Below are 19,376 nucleotides of genomic sequence, written 5' to 3'. Positions count from 1 at the left end.
GGTTCAAAACAGAACCCAGCTCCCCCGGCCCAGCGTGGAAACCATTAACAGCTCGGCCCAGACAGAACGCCACCAAAGCCTCTCTGGTAAAAGTGAAAATCAAGGAAAACTTTGGTGGGGGGGGGGGGGGGGCGCCGGGCATAGGCTGCACTTGTTTCAAATTACTTAGATCTTTGTCAAACGGGCCACAACTTGCCCAAGATCCAGTCGGGGAGCACACTCACACACACTCACACACACACACACACTCACACACACGCACACACACGCACGCACACGCACACGCACGTGAGGTAGCAGGCACTGGAGTACACACTCGAGGGGGTGGGCGCAGTATGGGGGGATGCGCCTGATGCCATGCTGGCAGCACCCCGGCTTGTGCTTTCTGGCCCCGTGTCACGACATTGTGTCATGAAAAAGAAGCAGTAAACAAGCTGAGGGCTTGTGAAAACTGTGACCTCACAGAGCCTGAACACAAACCCCAGAGGGGGAAAGAGAACGCTAGTGAGAGCAGACCGGCGTGCAGGCCTCGGTGTGGGCCGGCTCACACTCACGTGCGTGCTCGAAGCCCGTCTTCATGCGCTTGAAGAGCCGGTGCCTCCACTCCCAGGCCTGGAGCTGCCTCTCACGGTCGGAGGCCTCGCGTTCCCCGGGTCCCTCGCCGGCCACCTGCGCCGTCAGCTCGGCCACTTTCTGTTCCGCCTCTCGCAGCAGTGTGTCCAGGTGCATCGCGCGGCCCTCCAGGCTCACGACTGGAGAACGTGCATGAGGGTCACAGCAGCGACACGCCGATAAAGACTTTAGTCAAGTGCTTAGTCTTGCTCCCATTACATACCCAGTCTAGGTGTTATCACAGTACATAGTGCACTTCCCACCACAGCACAGGTTAGATCCAATTACATTGTGTAGTTTACGCACCTTTACTTATTTAGTCTTGGTCCCATCGTTTTATATAATCTAGGTCCCATAATGCTACACGGTCTAGGTCCCATTATGGTATACAGTACATAACCTAATTCCCATTATAGCTCAAGGGTTAGATTCCATTATATATGCACCACTTTCGAATATATAATCAAGGTCCTATTATTTTATGTAGTGTAGGTCCTATTTCAGGAGATATTCTAGGACTTTAGGTTCTATTTCAGTAAATAGTCTTAATCCAATCACAGTATAGTCTTGGTCTCAATATACTATGTAATGCAATTCCTATTACAGTACAGAATCTGCCCCATTAAAGTTCATTTTGTTATTCAGAGGATTTTCACCTTCTGTGAAGATCAAAACTCTAAACATATAGCATAATACTTCCCAGTAATTGACTTTTTACGCAGGTGAACCTGTATGGTAACATGACAGGTATGAATGGGTGTGATTAAACAGTCTTGCAACTAACCCAGATGACCCGGGTGCTTATGTTAAGATAACAGACTTTAAACTGCACAAATGAAAATTCTAAATTTTAAAATACCCGGGAGACAAGCTGCTTTTCATTAAGTGTGTTGGCCATAAAACACCCCCCCTCTCTCCCCCCCCGCTCCTGCCACCACTTTTCTGTTGACGTTTCATATCTGTTAATATGCTGGAGAAGGTCTTCAAAGGGACATGGCAAAGGAATCTGTAAAATGAGGAGAATTTCAAACCAAGGGAGAAAGCGAGAGATGAAAATGCTTATTGAATAGGAAAATGGGGAATGCTAGCAGAATAATGTGGTTTTATAAGCCACATGTCCCGATGGTACCCAGACGCTGTGGATCCCACTGCCATTAACTTATAAAAAAAGGTGGAAGCCACACGGTAATCGCTCCTCTTCCCAGCTCAGCGTTACTTTGACCTGCTGATGGTCCCACTGTTCCCAGCTTTCTCTTTGGCTTGGACGCCTCTTTCTTCATTTTAGGTGCAAAAAACACACAGAAACCTCCCCAGAGATGATGAGGGATCAGTGCAGTGTATCTTAAGTGGGCCGCGGAACATTTCCAGGGGATCCTCCCACTAGTCAACAACTTTTCCCGTTGGCACAAACAGGAATTGTGGGTCCTGAGGCTCACCCAGTTGAGGACCGCTGGTCTAGAGGACCATCTGTCCACTTAGGCTAATGTTCTCCACTATTAACCATACAGTGGGCTCTGCTTCTGGCCCACAGATGTAAGTCAGTAGCAGGTATTTCTTTCGTGCAGGTACTCACAAGCATATGTATATGCTAGTTGGCCTAAAATAGCTATGCGAGCATGCAAACGTGGGCAAGGAGTGGGGTGTTGCCTGAGCTGTTACGGCTAATAGCATGCAGGGTGCTGGCAGGGGCTGGAGGTGTGGAGGTGGGGAGCGTGTGTGTGCAGCACCCCCTGCCTCAGAGCCCCAGACCCTTGAAGTCTGGAGTGCTGAATCAGTCACTTCCTTTCAGAGTCGACGAAGAGCCGCGTCTTTGATCTCAATTCTCCTCAGATGGAGTTTGATTAGAACAGTCTTAAAAAAAAATCACTCTGCATCCTGGTATGTTGCTAAGGGAAAGCATTTTCTTTCTTATCCCTGCTGTTATTTTTTAACATCTTATTTGAGTACAAAAAAAAAAATCAAAGACATTTCTTTAAGTACCGCCTTCCATCCAAATGTTTCTAATTTAGCTATACCTTGTTTCGCTATCTGCAAATTCCGAAGTGTATTATTTTAACTCGTTCAACAAACGTGCTGCTAATTTGTAATGTTCGTAATGTCATCCATTCGTCTTCCAACCATTTATCCTGGACAGGGTCACGGGGGAGGGAGGCGGAGCACCGACACAGGATCTCAGGCAGCACAGGTCATAAGGCTGGGGAACACCCAGGACAGGATGGCCGTCCATCACAGAGTACATACACAATTACACCAATTGGTGCAAGCACACAAGGAGACAGGGGCAACCAGTGGGAACTGCCACAAGGCAGGGGAAACTGCACAAACACAGGACAGAGCTCAAACCCCCAACTTGCGAAGCGTATAGCAAGAGAGCTGCTCCGGAGCCACCCCACTGCTCTTATACAGCCATGCCTTCTGGTAGCTGAATGTACTGTGTCATTCTAAGGAAAAATCAGTGTGTTACTTGTACTGATGAACAATTTCATCATCCCAGGGAAAACCAACACAGGATCACAGAGGATGTCTGTATGTCAGCCCAAGGTAAAAATACAGCTCATTTCATAGTATAGGCATGTCATTGCTGGAAACACTGGCTCTTAAAAACAGAAATAATTTGTTGATCTCAGTAAAAAAATAACAAATCGAGGGAAGCAACTACTTTTGTTAGGGGAGGGTGAATTAGTGATTGGGGACATTAATCCCTCAGTGGGTCAGTTCACGATGCAATGTTTTTTTTCTTAATTACATTTTAATAACTCTAGAAGGTATCACTTGAAGTTCCCAATTTAAGGCTTTTTTACTAGCATGACACACATGACATACCAGCTCATGATGTGTCACACTGCGAGGGACAGTAACATGTCACATTCTCAAAAGAATTTTGATTTCATAAAAGGTTACGTCAGTTGTCACAAGCTGCCGTAACCTGGTATGATGGTAGAAGGAACTGCAGATTTTTTTTGCCTTGCTATTGTCCTTGGTGGCACAATTGCTGTGCAAACTCACAATGCGGGCTCTCCTTGGCCCCGGCCTGCAGCAGCAGCTTGGCCATTGGCACGTTGTTGGTCATGATGGCGATATCTAGTGGCAGCAGGCCTTCACTGTTGGGCGTGTTGAGGTCCAGCTCCTCCAAGCTGTACTGGGACAGCAGCAACTGCACCAGATCCAGGTCCTGATGCTCCACTGCTTCAAACAGCGCCTCATTGCTCTGAAACTGACCCAAGGCAAGAGATGGGGGAAATTCCTCAAAGCACTACATAATGCTTTCTATTGAATCAGTCTCAGTATCACTTCATCCAGTCGGGACACACGGTAGGACAAACCCTGGATGAAACACTTGTCTGTTGCACTTAATACATTCAGCTGCATGGTCTCAGGATAAGAGCAACTTAAGCTCACAGATTCATTTGAGCTGCCTGCCTCCAGACCATGATGAGTTACAAGAGGATCTGGAGGAAACCCAAAGGACCAGCAGACAAACAGCACACAGACACACTTGCAGAGCAGGGCCGGACTGAAACAAATGCTTTATATGCAACTAATATAGATGAAAAGAAAAGAATGCATTTCTAATCTAGAAAAAGTACGTCCCAGAAGTAAACCGTGCATCCACTGAGCCACAGGATCGATGGGGAGCGTGATGCGCTCCTCTCACCATGGCGGACTTGCACAGGCGCTCCTTGTCACCGCGGCCTGACGCTGTCCCGTCCTCGGCGCCAGGGTGGCCCACTCGGAACTTGCCGGAGAGGTTGCGGTACAGGCGGCGAGCGGCGCTTGGCGACGAGACGCTGGAGGGCTTCCTGCCTGCTGCTGCGTTGGCCTCGCGCATCTGCTGCGTCATCTTTGGAGCGTGGGCCCTTCAAGGAGAAGAAGGAGAGGGCTGAGCTCCAGCCGGGCAACAGAGCAGCCATTTCAGCTCGGTACAGTGGTGGGTAGGCTCATGTCTGCGGACCATCGTGACATTCATCATGCTACCCTGCTCCTCGCACGCTAGTACCTTCACAGGTCACTCCGATAGCATGGCACCCAAATACTGAGCTACCGAACAACTATACTTTAAATGAATCTTCCCAGAGAGGCCGGTTTAGGTGGGTTTTGCGGGGGCAGGCAGACGAAGGGGCGGGAGAGTCTGTGTCCGTGTTTCCACCCCAGAATTTTGGATATGCAAGGATATCCACTTCATTCCACTTCATTTATAGAGCCCCATCTTAAAACTCCCCGCTGGTGCGTAATGATGTCACTGGGTGCAGTTGGTATCCACACCAAATGGCTGGCAATTTGATTATATGGTGGAAAAACGGTCTTAATGCGTCGCCACAAAAAATAAAAACAAACAAACGTAAATCTGTTCCCCATACGGGACTTTTTTTTTTGGAGTAAACCTTTGTACCAGCTGGCATCTCTCATCACATTTATACCCAAAATCCTATTTATTTTCTGCTCTGGATAAATGCTTAGCAACAGAAGGTTTGAATACTGTGTTATAGTAACACTGAGAAAGGCTGATACATAAAGACCGCTGCAGACACCAAGCTTGTGTTCACATCGGGAGCACCGTGGAGTCAATCTGTATTTCATTTTCTGCTGTTTTTTTCAGGTTCTTCAGAGGACAGGAGGGATTAAATAGAATTAATGGGAAGAAAAGTGCTTATGGCTTCAGCAATTCGGTGTAAGTTCATTTGGTTCCATGGACACATCACCAACGACGCTGGCACAGTCTCTGATCTTCACCATATTTATTTGCGCGTGAGCCATCATCACTTTGCCCTCACTGGTCTTCTAGCTGGTCATCTGATGGGTCAGGTCTGAGCCACCATTCAGGTTAGTCGGAGCCGTCCATCAATCCTCTGAGGCCTGACCTCCAGGAGAGTCTGAAGGCCACGGCCGATGGCCCTATCTTGGCATCTGGAGTATGCCGGGAATGCGACAGAGTCCGCCACAGGAACAATGTTGATGACTCTTGTGGCTGGAAGGTCTGTATTGTGCCCACACACACCCGCAGATCTGCTGATGTAAATGTCAGCACGACGGAGAGTGACAGTGACATCTAATGCCGCTGATCCTACCAAACTCCATCCCGAATTCCACCCAGCCCTCGACCCCCACCTCCCTTCTGTCACCAGGAAAATGACCATTCCTTTTTCCATTTTACAAAGTCCATTTTTTAAAGTTAATCTACTCTACATAAAGCAGAAAAAAAACATTTAATTGAACATAGATAAATGACTACAATCCTTTAATTCTATTGTAGCAGCTTTGAAGTTACATAGACCTGGATTCGTCAGAGGATTTAGTCACTTAACTCAACTAAAACAACTTTGTTCTGCAGTTTCCACTTCTAAATCAAACATATTCTCTGTGATGAAACACAGAAGGGCGATCAGGCACCAGAGATGTTTGCTAACCTTCCTGCCACCGCCGTAACTATCTTTGTTATTGTGGTTTTGTGTGGACCCCGATGGACGCCGGGAAGGCAAAACCTCAAGAATCTGGCGATCCCACACATCAGCGATGCTGATGCCAGCCCCGAACACTGACACCAAAGAGGAAAACTGACAGTGAGCTCCAGACACCAGAGGGGAAAAAAAACCCCCATCTCTGACAGCTTAGTGTCTTAACCCAACAAGCCACTGTTTGGTCTTCTGGGGTTGGAAAACGTGGCCGCTTCTGGCCATGAGTGAGATGAGTGTGTGAGAGAGGCAACAGGAGGCCAGTCATCGGGTAACACTGGCTTGTTTTTTGCAGGAGTCGGAATGGAGAGTGGGAAGACGGCAGACTGCTCACCGGCCCGGCTCAGCCCAGGACGGTGGGTGGCATGGAGCACAGTGAGGAGACCAAGGAGGCTCAAGGCTGAAAAACGCGAAAGGCCAGAGAGTGACTGGCGGGGCAAGCGGAAACGGTAAGTGAAAAACACCATTCTACAGACGAAAATAACGATCAGATTCAAGGAATTTATTTCCATGGTTCCGATTGGCCTCGGTTAGCTCGGTGGAGTTACAGGAGCGGTGGAGAATCAAGCAGCTACCGAGGAAATGTGCCGGGATTTCACGTCAAGTGACAGGACAAAAGCAGAGACTCCAAGGTTATCTCGTTTCACGGAAGAGGATACATGACAAAGTTATCTGTCGGCATTGGGCTCTTTCATAGGCTGCCCTGTATTAAAAAAAAAAAAACACTTGTGTATAAACTTCTTTCTGCTCTTATTATAGAGAGCTCGTTTTAGACTTCCCCATGTTCCCTGACCTAACCTATTCTAGGAGCAGACCCCCCAACAGATAAACGCCCACAGGTATTTAAAATAACAAGTTTTCCATGGGCCGGTGAAGATAAACAGAGATATATTTGTAATGCCGCATATCAATTTCAAAGACAAAAAGAATGCAGCTGGATTATTGTTGCATGTGTGAGATGTAACAGACATTTTCTGTCAGCAACAAGAATGACCATCACTCTCTGATAACATTAGTGTGAAACCCACTTTCGGACTGAGATCGGCAGCCAGGCCAAGGGGAACGCGCTACATCACCTCGGGCACAATGCCCAGCGGGTCATCTCCTCCGACGAAAAGAAACAGCGCTCAGCGGGACTCTGCTGGAGCTGGCGCCTACCAAAGCTGTCCTGTAAAACCCGGCGACGACAACACACGGCCGAGCTGTTCCTCAACACACTAAGGGGTATGTTTCCCAGAGGAGAGAGAGAGAGAGAGAGTGAAAGAGTGCCATTCCTGGTGAACGTGCGGGGCAGGAAGATGGGGAACTCGGCAGGGAGGTAGCTTGAACCCCCAAAGTTGCGGAGCATCATGGGACAATGAGGAGACATTAATGGGAGTCAGGAGGACGTGATGGACATGGGGGGTGGGGTTAGTAGCATTTCATTTAAGATTCAAGCAGGAAATAATCTTGTTGGGAACAAAATGTGCCCAAGTACAAGGATTTCAAGCATGACCCCCCCTCCACAACCCACCCGCAGAGCTCTACCACATGTCCTCTTCCACTGACACCAATACTCCCCCCCCCCCCCCCCCTGCCCCGCCCCTCCAAACACACACCAACGATGTTGGAATCCAGCTTGGACCTGCCGAGTGGAATTACAAGTCCTTGTTCAGCCAGATATCAAATGCATGCTTGCTGCATAGCTGGACTGCGACAGTGCGCCTCTGGGCCTTATCGCCGCAGATGCCATCCCCAGATAGCCACCCGAATCGGCTTACAATCCCCACATTAAACGCAGGGGTCAGAGCTACATGCAAAGAGGAACAAACAACGAAAGTAAAAAAAACTCACCAGGTGCTGGGAGGGGAAAAAAAGGATAAAAGAATAACGACAGAATGTCACTGAGCAAGTATGCATTCTGACATCTGAAACAATGCGCTTAATAAATGGGATATTATAAAACCCATACAGAAGATATTTCATTTAATACATAAAGCAATATTTTATCCCCTTTATGCAAGCTGAAGGTCATGTTTTGCTGGATTTGTGCCGAACGTGTGTTTAAACGCTGATGATTAGTTGTCTGTGAGAATAAGTGGAAGAGAACAGAAGACAAATGGTCTTGTTGGCTGATAAGGTACCACTCTATCAAACTGCGGAGCTAGCGGCTTTGGGGACTATTAGAAAGATCCGTGCTGTGTGGTCTTCATCTGCCTTTGTGGCAATGCAGGAAGAAGGCACTGGATACGATTTTAATAAACCCACTGCGTCAAATTCAAAGTCACTATATCATAATAAAAGTCTTAATGTCAAAATTAGAAGTCACTTTCCTAAGGCACAACCTAATGCACGTTTGCTGTTCATGACACCAAAATGCGTAATGACCTTTTACATAATAGTCTATTTTAATCGGGATATGCAGAAGGTAAAATGCTTCTTTTGAGGTACAGAAGCAAAGTACTGCGCAGGGAAAACGTGGCAAACGGGAGAAGGCCAGTGGCATGCAGTGCTGCGACTCTATGGAGGAGGGCGCACTCCCCAGTCAACATTAGCGCATGCAGGACAACAAGGCCGAAAGAGAATGCTGCCGCGTAATGGACTGACTTTTGTTACGTGCTGTTGTTTGCAGTGGCATGCCCCGAGTGCGTGCCATGCCCGTCCCGGGGAGCTGTCATCACTGCTCTCTCCCATGTTCCCGCTCTCCAGCGCTGCATCTCAGGCTAAAACTGAGCCGCCTCCCCAGTGCCGGGCAGCTATTTGCTGACAGCCTGGCCCCCTAAACCAGGGCAGTCTGCCGCCACAAGCCTGCAGCCTTCATAAATCTTGGGTGGCAGTGCTGTTGGTGGAGGCGGGGGCACTCGGGTGAAGGGGGCTCAGGGGAAATCCAGTTTATTGAAATTGATGTCCCCTGCCCCCCCCCCCCCACACCATTCTTTCCCAAGCCTATTTCCATTTAGCATCTCAAATCAGCGCAGGAAGAGACTTAACTATGCAGGTGAGTCCGAGGGTGGAGAGGGTGCCCTGGATTCGGGTGTCTCAGGTTGAGTGGCGAATCTCAGGCTAGTAGACGGGGGAGTATAGATAGAAGCCTCAGTATGAGAACGTGAGCCAGACCCTGGCCGTACCACACGGCTGACTCGTCACTGAAAAGCCATTCACACAAGGACCTGGTGCATGGACGCTACATCCACTACTTGTTTACACGTTGGTCGCTGGGAGAAGCGAAGCATTGACAATAGGCAAATATATGTTATATAAAGATTGAGGCAAACTTCCAGCGAGACATGCAAAGGCTGAGAGAAGGATGGTGCTGACAGAGAGAAGGGAGGGCTGGGTTTTTGGGGGCGGGTGGGACGGAGACAGGGAGAGAGGGGAGCAGACTGTGCTCTGAGCTCTAAATGTGGCTTGTAGAAGTAAATTCTGAAATCTGATTCTTGGCACCAGACAGACTGGAGGCAGGCAGGCTGGACAGGGGGTGGGTTGGGGGGACTGCAGGGTGGGCTGCTGGATGCTGGGGGGTAGGCAGGGGGCGGGAGGGCAGCATAAGTAGGATCCAGTGCTTTCCTGAGCTGGGTCTTATCTGCTTATAAGCAACTTGGAGCCAAGGTAGCCCCAGGAGCACAGCCACAGTGGGGTTGGCATGGGAACGTAACAGACTTTGACAACACACACACACACACACACACACACAAGGTACGGACAAAGAGTGGCAGTAGCACGCAGGCACAGGAGACAAGGTCCAAGCTCTGGTAGGTTTCTCCCAGAGTGACCGGGAGGAGACAAGATGGGAATGAGACACAGGCAGATGGACGTGTGGAGGGAGGGATAGAGGGAACAAAGATCAGAATGCAAGGATAAAAACAGAGGTTGAGAGACCTTAAATCAAGCCTTAATGAAGGGTTTTTTCCACCGCAAGATACAGTCTCATCACTTAGGATGCACATGCTTGATGGTGACCTTTAATAACCCCTGTGCTTTATGGGAATATGGTTCATTCATGAGGTCAGACCTGAAGGCAGGATCCCCTGTGGAGCACCTGGCTACAGCGAGCGGCTAACCGGCTAGCTTGCCCCATTCCTGCCGGTGACACTCGGGGGGGGGGGGGGGGATGGTGGCTGGATGTTCCCATCCCCGTGGCCATAGTGGACGCGCTCCAGACCACAAAGCAGGGCCAGCCTGAGGTGCAAAGCCTGCAGGAAGGGGTAATGTGCAGGTAGTCGCATTTCAGAGCTGCGTCGCATGTCTCACTGCAGGGTGGTACAATCCCGGAGACATCGCTGTGTGGTTGCCGGGGCATTCCACGCCAGGATGCTATGGGCTCGGCTATGCCCGGCCTCCGGTAGTCCCCGAAACATCAATTGGGTGCTGGGAACGGAAGGAACTGAGCAACACAACACATAGCCGCTGAGTAGAAGAATCAGAAACACAGCAGTATGTTTATTTAGCGGGACCACATGGGCGAGCTTTAAACGGCTACCTCTATTGCATCTAAGTGAAGCACCTGTACCCTTACACAGGGGCTAGAAGACCACGTTGCCTCCTCCAAGGGACGCTGCTCAGAATGTAGAAATACAGCCTGGATCTGGGTTGGGAGACAGTAGGGATCCATCCCGAACGTTCCCACAGGTGTGCGACCCGGAAACGCAATCAGCAGTCGCTAGGCTCAGCTCTGCATCACTGAACTCCCAGGAAGCTCAGCTACCCTTCAGGGTGGGGCTGGGCGGAGGGAGGGAGACACACCACCTGTTCACTGTGGTGGTAAGGGGGGGTAGCTGGTTGGAGGCGCTAGGTAAATCTCTCTGGTCTTGATGGTTGCAGACAGCCGTCACCATGGGGATGTTCTCAGTGTGTGTGTGCGTGTGTGTTTGGGGCGGGGGGGGCAGGGGGGGGGTACTGGCCGGCCCTTTAAGCCCACTGAAGCCTGGAGCGTTTCATGCTGCCTCCATGTCGCACGTGAGAGAGGCCGGCCCTGGTGACACCCAGTCTCCGGACCGCTGGGCCATTCACACCCCCCACCCCACTCCAGAGTGGGAGCCGCAGACCCTCTGACAGGCTGGAGGTAAATCAGCCAGTGCCGGGGAGTCCTGCTCTGTCCGCCATATGCTACGGCTGGGGAATGACCTCCCCACTGACTCCGGGACCCGCCAGTCGCCAGACACTCTCACAAGCCCATGCCAAGGGGCTGTCCTGCGCGCTTGTTTGCGAGCTTAAAGAAACATGTGGCGCCCCTTCACGTGGAACCTTATAGTCTCTGCTTTGATGGTCGGTGGCCGCTAACAAGTCGTAACGTTATGCACTTTCAGACTTTGTATGTTATAGTTTTTTTTGAAGAAGAAGAATGCTCTGGGAAGTCGGGGGTGCTCTGTCATTAGACAGCGATGACTCTGGGCCGGGAGGATCGAGGAGCCCAGCGGCTCCTGGAACAGGGAGGCAATGGCAGGAGAGCCGACCCGGTCCGTCTGTTCCCTGCTCCCTTATTTATGTGCTGCTGATAGCTTTGTTTCCCTTAATAAACAGCCCACAGCGGAACACTTCTTCAGGCAGCCCGGGGTTTATTTATCTAGAATGTTCCGCCGCGGCGCTCTCCCAGTTGGGTCACAGATGCCACAGACAGCGAGGCCGCGGCCGCATTCCATTACGTAACCGGAGTGGAGAGCATGCTCTGGGGTTCCCGGCAAAGACGGGACGGTGGCGCGGTGGAGACGCCATGGCCAGCCCGGCCCCCCAGTGCATTCCCCGGTATCCCGCCGAAAACCTAACCTTCCTCGTGACCACACTGACAAAAAAAAATAAAAATACACCCAGCCTCACTCAAGGGGAAAAGGATGTGGGCTGCGGGTCAAGGGTCACGGCAGGCGTTTGTGTTGCATCATTCTGTGAGCTATCCACTGAATGGCGTCAGCTGACCTACTGTCTGCGGGCTTTCGACCGAAGCACGGACACCTTCGTCACAGATGCCTCTTATAAATGCCTCAGCTAAATTCGCCTGGCTGTAGGAAGTGAAGGTGATCTTAAAGGGGAGCTGGAGAGTTTGTATGACTGGATGAGCTCCAGTGCAGTAGAGCTTCTTAATGGGGGGTTTGCTCTCAGCTGCAGGCACTTAGAGATCCAAGAGAAGCTCTGAGAAAGAAGGAATAAGGAACAAAGGAGCACTATCTGCATCAGGACCATCCCCAGGGGTTATTGCTGGCTCCTGTATTACCCCCTTGCTGGGCAGGGGTCCGTCCTGCTGACTCATTGCTTGCACATGCCTCAGTGAGCTGCTGTTTTCAAAACCCGGCTCCTCCATCTTACCCACTCTCTCAGCCCCCCCCCCCCCCAGTCTTGTTGCCGCTGCTGAGATGAGGCTTCCCTTGGAAACCTGAGCCCCAGATGCAGGACCTGGGATAGGGGGCAGGCCCATAAATCGCATGGGTGCAGCGGGAGCGTCTGCCGAGGGCCAGGCAGGAGCCTGGGAGGCGGGGGCTGGAGCCATCTGAAACCCCGGCCCTTTCCTGTCTGCAAACAAACAGGTAAGCACAAATAGAGAGCGTCCCCCACTGCCCTCTCCTGGCAACCCACCCTTCACCCAATTCCTACACCGGTCGGCCATGTCTCCCCTGTTTTTATCGTTCTTAGCCCTGCCTCGACACCTTCCCTTTCCTTGGACATAGCACGGTAAAACGGTACCAAACTGATGGGAAAGTAAACATTTTCAAAAAGAAAATCTCTCTCGTGATATCAAGGAGGACTAGCTTGCTAAATTAGCATTTTTCTATATATATGTAACAGGCGGCAAAAAATATCAAAGGATTTTGTGTGCTATAAAAGTTATGCATTTTTGTGATGGTTGGGCGGTGTTCTAGACTGGCTGGCTGCTTAAATTGTTATTATATGGGGAAAAAAAATCAGCTCTTCGAAAACAAAAGCTTACAGCTCTGACAAAGTGTGGCCTTGTGTTCCAACTCTTCGGACTTGTACTCAACACGGGCTGCTTTATTTAATACTGGATCCAGGCCTTTTATTTGCCCAATGTACAAATATAACTATATAACAGACCTCGGCCACTCTTCAGTGAACATAGTTGTGTTCTGCAATATTATTACTGCTCAGATGCTGGTCTTGTTTGCTAAGCAGCTTTCAGCAACCCTTCATTCCTGGTGTGTGTATATATTTTTGAGTTCTATCCTTCATCTTGAGGTCGTGCCAGACCAGAGCCCCATTGTGGGACATTCACACATTGTGAAGATTACCAAAAGCTACCCCATACACTGCTGTTCACTGTTATGCTGGAGGAACGATGGCAAACTCTCTCTGCGCTCCCACAGAGGCAGGTCTTGCCAAAGCCCAGGCTGGTCTGCTATAAGAGGAGCTTCCAACCCGCTTCTCCCATAGCCGTGCTGATTCCGGCCCTAACATGAGACAGAGTGAGAATGCGGAAGCATTCTTGGATACATTGAAGTGGATAACTATTGCTTGTTGGAGGACGTATGCAGACTAGGCTCTCCTAGGGGTGAAGCCTGGGTTGCAGTTTTCACTGCGTCCTGAGGGTGTTGGAGATACGATGTTTATCAGCAAAGGCACATTAGAAGAGGTAAAAAAATCTCTCCAGCACAGAGAACAAGCAGCACAGCACACTGCCTTTCTCCCAGCGGCGCTTAGGCTCCTGCTGGTGGTGCTGGCCATTCCCCGGATGAAATCATGGAGCAGGTGGTGCTGAAGTGGTTCATTCGCAGCTTCCCTAAAGTCACCTCGCACTGGCTCCAGTGCCACCGGGGCCCATCACTGGCTTTGGTTGTCCCACTGGTGGAAAATCACCTGGCTATATGCCCTGCTGCAGGGAGCCCCCCCTCCAATGAAAACTGCCCACCTCCTTCACTCAATACCCCCCATTTACCTCATATTCAAACCTTGTCTTCCTGGCTTGATTCCCTCTTAAATATGCATACAGGTCCTTGTATGTCTCCTAGTAGATGCAGAGATCATTGGATAGAGCCAGAACCCTGCAGACTGCTCCCCTTATCCAGCAACAAAATACTGTCAGTGTATAAAGGTAAATATTGCGCTTTGTTCGGCTGAATGAACAGCCCCGCATCTATCACAGCATGATTCAAAGCCAGATTCCTGGGCAATGAACACCAAGAAAATGATGATGAGAATCAGATGACCTCATGTGCGTGTTTATGAATACCCAGTCAGATGAGGTCCTATAGTGCAGCAGCTGCACTTAGCTCAAGCATCCCCTTGCTTATAATTGTGGAGCAAGATTAGAGTATATTTATGAACGCTTTAGGAGGGTGTCTTAAGAATAGCTCCTAACACCAAGGGGTTAGCAAAGCCGGGAGAGGGCACTTCTGCAGACCTCTGAACCTTTCCAAGAAGCAGGGGCAGGACAACCTAGCTGAAGCTTTCATTAATGCTTTGGGCGATGACAGCCATGGGACAATACCCTTCATTATGTAGGACTTCATCAGGAAACTAAAATAAATAGATATTATTTATAGATTTACAGAATGGTTAGCAGGGACACTATTACAGATATAGTGTTTTTTCTAAGATACACTAATTGATAATATTTAACATTGAGTCCTCAGCTTGGTTTCTTCCAGCCACTAGGAATCTTAGGTTTCATTAGGAAAAACTGGATGCGAAGTTGAAGTCATCTTGGAGCTGAAAGCAAAATTTCATTCACAGGAGGGCTGTTTATTCTAAGACTAAATTACCCGCACAATGGGAAGGACTATTATGGGCTACGTGGTTAGCCATTATGATTAATTCCCTGCAAGTCTATCATGTTATCCGTATGAAAACAAGGAGTGGAGGAACCTCTGTTATTAGCTACCCTGAAAATTGTAAATAAGGGCTAGATCCAGAACTTTCTAAAAGAGCTAATCATGTTCCTGTTCCCTGAGGAGCCCAGCTTACTCAGGAGCAGAAAAGTACAAAAACTCTTTTTTTCTATATTCTGTGACGTATACACCAACCAGCCATAAGATTAAAACCACTGACAGTGAATAACATTGATTACCTTATGATAACGGTCCTTGTCAATCAGTCCTTGAATTTTGATGTGTTAGAAGCAGGAAAACATGGGCAAGAGTAAGGATCTGAGTGACTATGACAAGGGCCAAATTGTGATGGCTAGACGACAGAGTCACAGTATCTCCAAATCAGCAGGTCTTGTGGGGTGTTCTCAGTATGCAGTGGTCAGTACCAACAACAGCAGTCCAAGGAAGGCCAACCAGTGAACTGGTGACAGGGTCCTGGGTGCCCAAGTCTCACTGATGCACGTGGGAAGCTCGTTCAGTCTGATCCCACAGGAGAGCCACATAAACTGCGTAAAAGGTAATGCTGCCTATGATCGAAAGGTGTCAGGACACACAGTACAGAATTCCCCGATGGCAGTGGCCTCTTTCAGCAGGATAATACATCCTGCCACACTGGAAAAATTGTTCAGGGATGGTTTGAAGAAACATGAAAAAGAGTTGAAGGTGTTGACTTGGCCTCCAAATTCTCCAGATTGCAATCTTATTGAGCATCTGTGGGATGTGCTGGACAAACAAGTCCGATCCACAGAGGCCCCACCTCACTACTTGCAGGACGGGGCTTAAAGCATCAGCTGCTAAGGTTTTGGTGCCAGATTCCACAGGTAACCTTCAGAGGTCTGGTGGAGTCCATGCCTGGAAGGTTCAGGAATGGGGGACCTACACCATATAAGGTAAGTGATTTTAATGTTATGGCTGTATGTCTGTGTATGTGTATGTCTCCTTTAAAAAAATAAACACTCAGAATAATTAGTGCATAATAAAAAAAAGCATTTAAATAAAATATGGGTACATAATTGGGGGTGGTATGGTGCAGTGGTTAGAACGGGTGCCTCAGACCTCTGGCACCTAGGCTCGAGTTTCCAACAGGATTTCACGTTTATGGAGTTTTTATGTTCCTCTCAGTGTCATCGTGGGGTTTTCTCCCATTTTCCCCCACAGTCCAAAGACATGCTGAGGCTAATTAGAGTTACCAAATTGCCCGTAGGTGTGCATGTGTGAGTGAATGGGGTGTGAGTTTGCCCTGCGATGGGTTGGCGTCCCATCCTGGGTTGTTCCCTGCCTCGTGCCCGGAGCTTCTAGCATAGACTCTGGAATCCCATAAGCCTGAATAGGACAAGCAGTTTCACACAATGGATGGATGGGTACATAATCTCACACAGAAATTCAAGTAATTAAATCAAAAATGTTCTGAAGCTCTGTCAGATTCTGTATGGATGACAGAAACGTAAATTAGAATTTCATGCGAATGATATTTTGATAAACTCACTTGGTTGAGGTATATGATGAATTTGGCATTATTTGTTTAATACAAGTGTTAACTAAGGGCATCTCAACTCTAAGTATGTATCATAATATCACTGTTTGCGACTCTATTGGGTTTATTTCATTTCAGTATATTTCCATTCGGCTTGCATGGTGCTCCAGCCACGCCATCCATGTTCGGAAACCGCTTATCCTATTCAGGGTCACAGGGGGTCTGGAGTCTATCCCAGAGGCTACGGGTGCAAGGCAGGGAACAACTCAGGATGGGGCACCAACCCATCACAGGGCACACTCACACACACACACACCATTCACTCCAAATAGCCTCAGCATGTTTTTGGACTATGAGGGAAGAAACCCCAGGACGACACGGGGAGAACATGAAAACTCCACACACATGGCACCCTGGTGGAGACTCGAACCCAGGTCCCAGAGTTGTGAGGTGACAGCGCTAACCACTGCACCACCATCCCTCCCTTCAGTTACTTTCTTTGCCCAATATTATTTTTTTTTATAGCTGGTGAGCAACATCCTGGTTGGCTAAATACTATTGCCTATTCTTTAAAAAAAAATTCTCAATCTTAGCCAGCACTCTCAATGACCTCACCTGAAAGCAGGTCCCAGAGCCAACCCAATGGAAAACATAATGGCAGGTAATGTTAGTGGCCATTAAGGCAGCCCTTTGTGGCAGAGAGTGTCACCTGACTCTTCGCAATGCTTTATAGTATACATGGATGCCTTGGAGTTGAAGGCTGTCCTGTCCCTGAGGTGGTGGGGGTTTCTGGTGCTGTACATTATCCAGCCTGGGAGGTGAGGTATAGCAGGATTGAGAAAATGTGTCTTGCCAACAAATGGATGATGCACCCCCTCTACTATAAGCCTCAACTGTTTGTACCACACCTCACCCTAAAGACACCACTGCATGGAGGATACTAAAGTCATTTTGCTGAAGACACTGCTGAATTCTGTCTCGAAACCAACAGACAGGTGACCTGTCTGTGGTTCATACTGATTTATTCCACCTGTCTATTGTTCCTGTTTGCATATATGGGGGTGTTCTGTCTTTCTTTTGTCAGTAGGTCCAAACCACAGGTTTCAAACATAAACATCCATAGAGTGAGTTGCTTACAAGTGCAGTTCTCGTATTTTTCCATCTTTGTCCCATTAAAATGTCAAATTTTACATTTGTTTAGCATGAAAGTTTCTTTTTGTAGTCACATTTTCCTCCTAGTCCTAAAATGAAACTCTGTTAGATAGTTTGTTGAGCTGACTAGGCTTTCCCACTGTGGTATAAAGCATAATGTATGTATTTAAGCATATATACACGGAATAGAAGTTATGATAAGAATTATGAGAAAACCACATACTCCAAAAAAGATTAAAGGTTGCTGCGCTGAGTCTGTCAGTATGGTCTATATCCTGCTGTCCTCGTCCTTAAATCAAGCAAATCATACCATATGCTAAAGAAAACTCCCACCTACTGACTGCTTTGTAACACTGTTTGAATCTTGGAAAAAAAAGTATGCGCAGAAGAATTATCTAGAGTCCCTGAACTAGACAATAACCTTGGCTTTATTAAGTTTTATTTATGAATACCTTAAAAGCCCAAAAAAGGATGGAAAATAAGTGAGTCAGAATGAGACTGCCCAATAGCTGACAAGAAACATACTGCATAAGAGTCAACTGAAGGCGTCTGGGCTTAGAGCTTACTATCTAAACAATTCATACTGCCCTGCACAAAGACCCAACCACCACCTCCAAGAGCAATGAGGAAATGAGAAGCCAAACATAAGAAATCAAATTATGAACCTAAAAAAATACAAATAAAAAACTTCTATTAGGTACCTTGGGACAAGGAAACAAAGAACACAGAAGGAACTCAACTGGTATTGGGCATGAAGACAAAAATGTGCATTGGCAGAGTCAGTGTTCACTGTCAGAGATACAGAGCAGACAGAGATCCTGCCCAAACAGAGGCTCAGCTACCACAGCCTGGCCATTGTGGAAGGCAGATGCAAAAGCAGTCCCAGATACATAAGAAGAAAGACTGACCCTTCTTATACACTGTAATTGCCTCTATATGTCTAATTAAAAGTCGGGAATTATGTATAAGTGCCCCTACTTACATTTGAAAAACTGTAATTTTCAGTACTGTGGGAGGGACACACTTCAACACTGACCAAAGAGGTGTTATAACATGGAACCGTTAAACTCATCCTGCAAAAAGAATAAGAAAAACCCACCCATAATTAATCAGAAATTAAGTAGTAGCTCCATCAGTAATAATATTATATATGGGTTTTTGTCGGCTGCTACAAGAACCCAACAACTTTAAGAGTGAAAGCCATATTCTAACAAAAGCCTAAATTAAGGGGTCAATACCCTCTCTGCTCTGTAATGTATATACCCTCAAAAGAAATTTAAAAACCAACTCTGGTGCTCTGGATAGAACATTGTATTTCGATTTCATTTTTATGAGCTCTGTGATTTTCATTTTTGTTTTATTGCCTTTTTTAGAAAAAAAAATACTATATGGAAGTTTTCACTTCATAAATTAATTAAAGTAGGTTCAATTCATACGAGACATTTACGGTGTAATGAAATGACGGCAACAGTGCATGAACAAAAGCATTGTTTCATTCATGGTACTCTGGGAGTGGAGAATAATATATTTCATCATCATCCTGGTTTGCTCAAAGTAGTAGCTGAAATGATACGGACTTATAACTTCCCAAACACTTTGACAAGATATCCCAAAGATGACTGAATGACTGTCAAGAAGTCCAGCTGTGTGGAATATGGTCCACTTGTTAAATAATTCATTTAAGAATGATCGATTGTGCATTCCAATGAGCAGCTAAGGAATAGTTCCAGAGGTTGTATGTCCATTGCAATTCTTGAGGATGTTCGTATTTTAGCCAGTAAGCTATTTATATGTAAATTTTGCTCTCCATTATTTTTGTAAGAAATTATCTATTATTCTGTCATACCAGCATGGCCAACACCCAACACCTTTGCACGTGGAACTCGTCAGTTGTGTGCA

General features: G+C 47.8%; 1 protein-coding gene across 8 annotated transcripts in view; it reads right to left on the bottom strand.

The window, feature by feature from the left end:
- The window catches only part of ankfn1b (ankyrin repeat and fibronectin type III domain containing 1b), a 200,455-nt gene that overhangs the window by 17,171 nt on the left and 163,908 nt on the right, over positions 1-19,376 (bottom strand). For 7 of the 8 annotated variants that reach the window (XM_072712607.1, XM_023819213.2, XM_023819212.2 and 4 more), the window contains 3 exons: positions 4,268-4,469; positions 3,619-3,826; positions 555-752 (listed from right to left, as the gene is read on the bottom strand). In XM_072712607.1, the coding sequence (XP_072568708.1) occupies positions 555-752; positions 3,619-3,826; positions 4,268-4,469 (608 nt within the window). Of the gene's footprint in view, positions 1-554; positions 753-3,618; positions 3,827-4,267; positions 4,470-8,648; positions 8,809-19,376 lie in introns of those variants that run through there. The other variant, XM_023819221.2, reaches the window with a different exon arrangement.

The sequence above is a fragment of the Paramormyrops kingsleyae genome, chromosome 5 (assembly GCF_048594095.1).
Source record: "Paramormyrops kingsleyae isolate MSU_618 chromosome 5, PKINGS_0.4, whole genome shotgun sequence".
NCBI lineage: Eukaryota > Metazoa > Chordata > Actinopteri > Osteoglossiformes > Mormyridae > Paramormyrops > Paramormyrops kingsleyae.
This window is presented reverse-complemented; position numbering and strand designations above follow the sequence as displayed.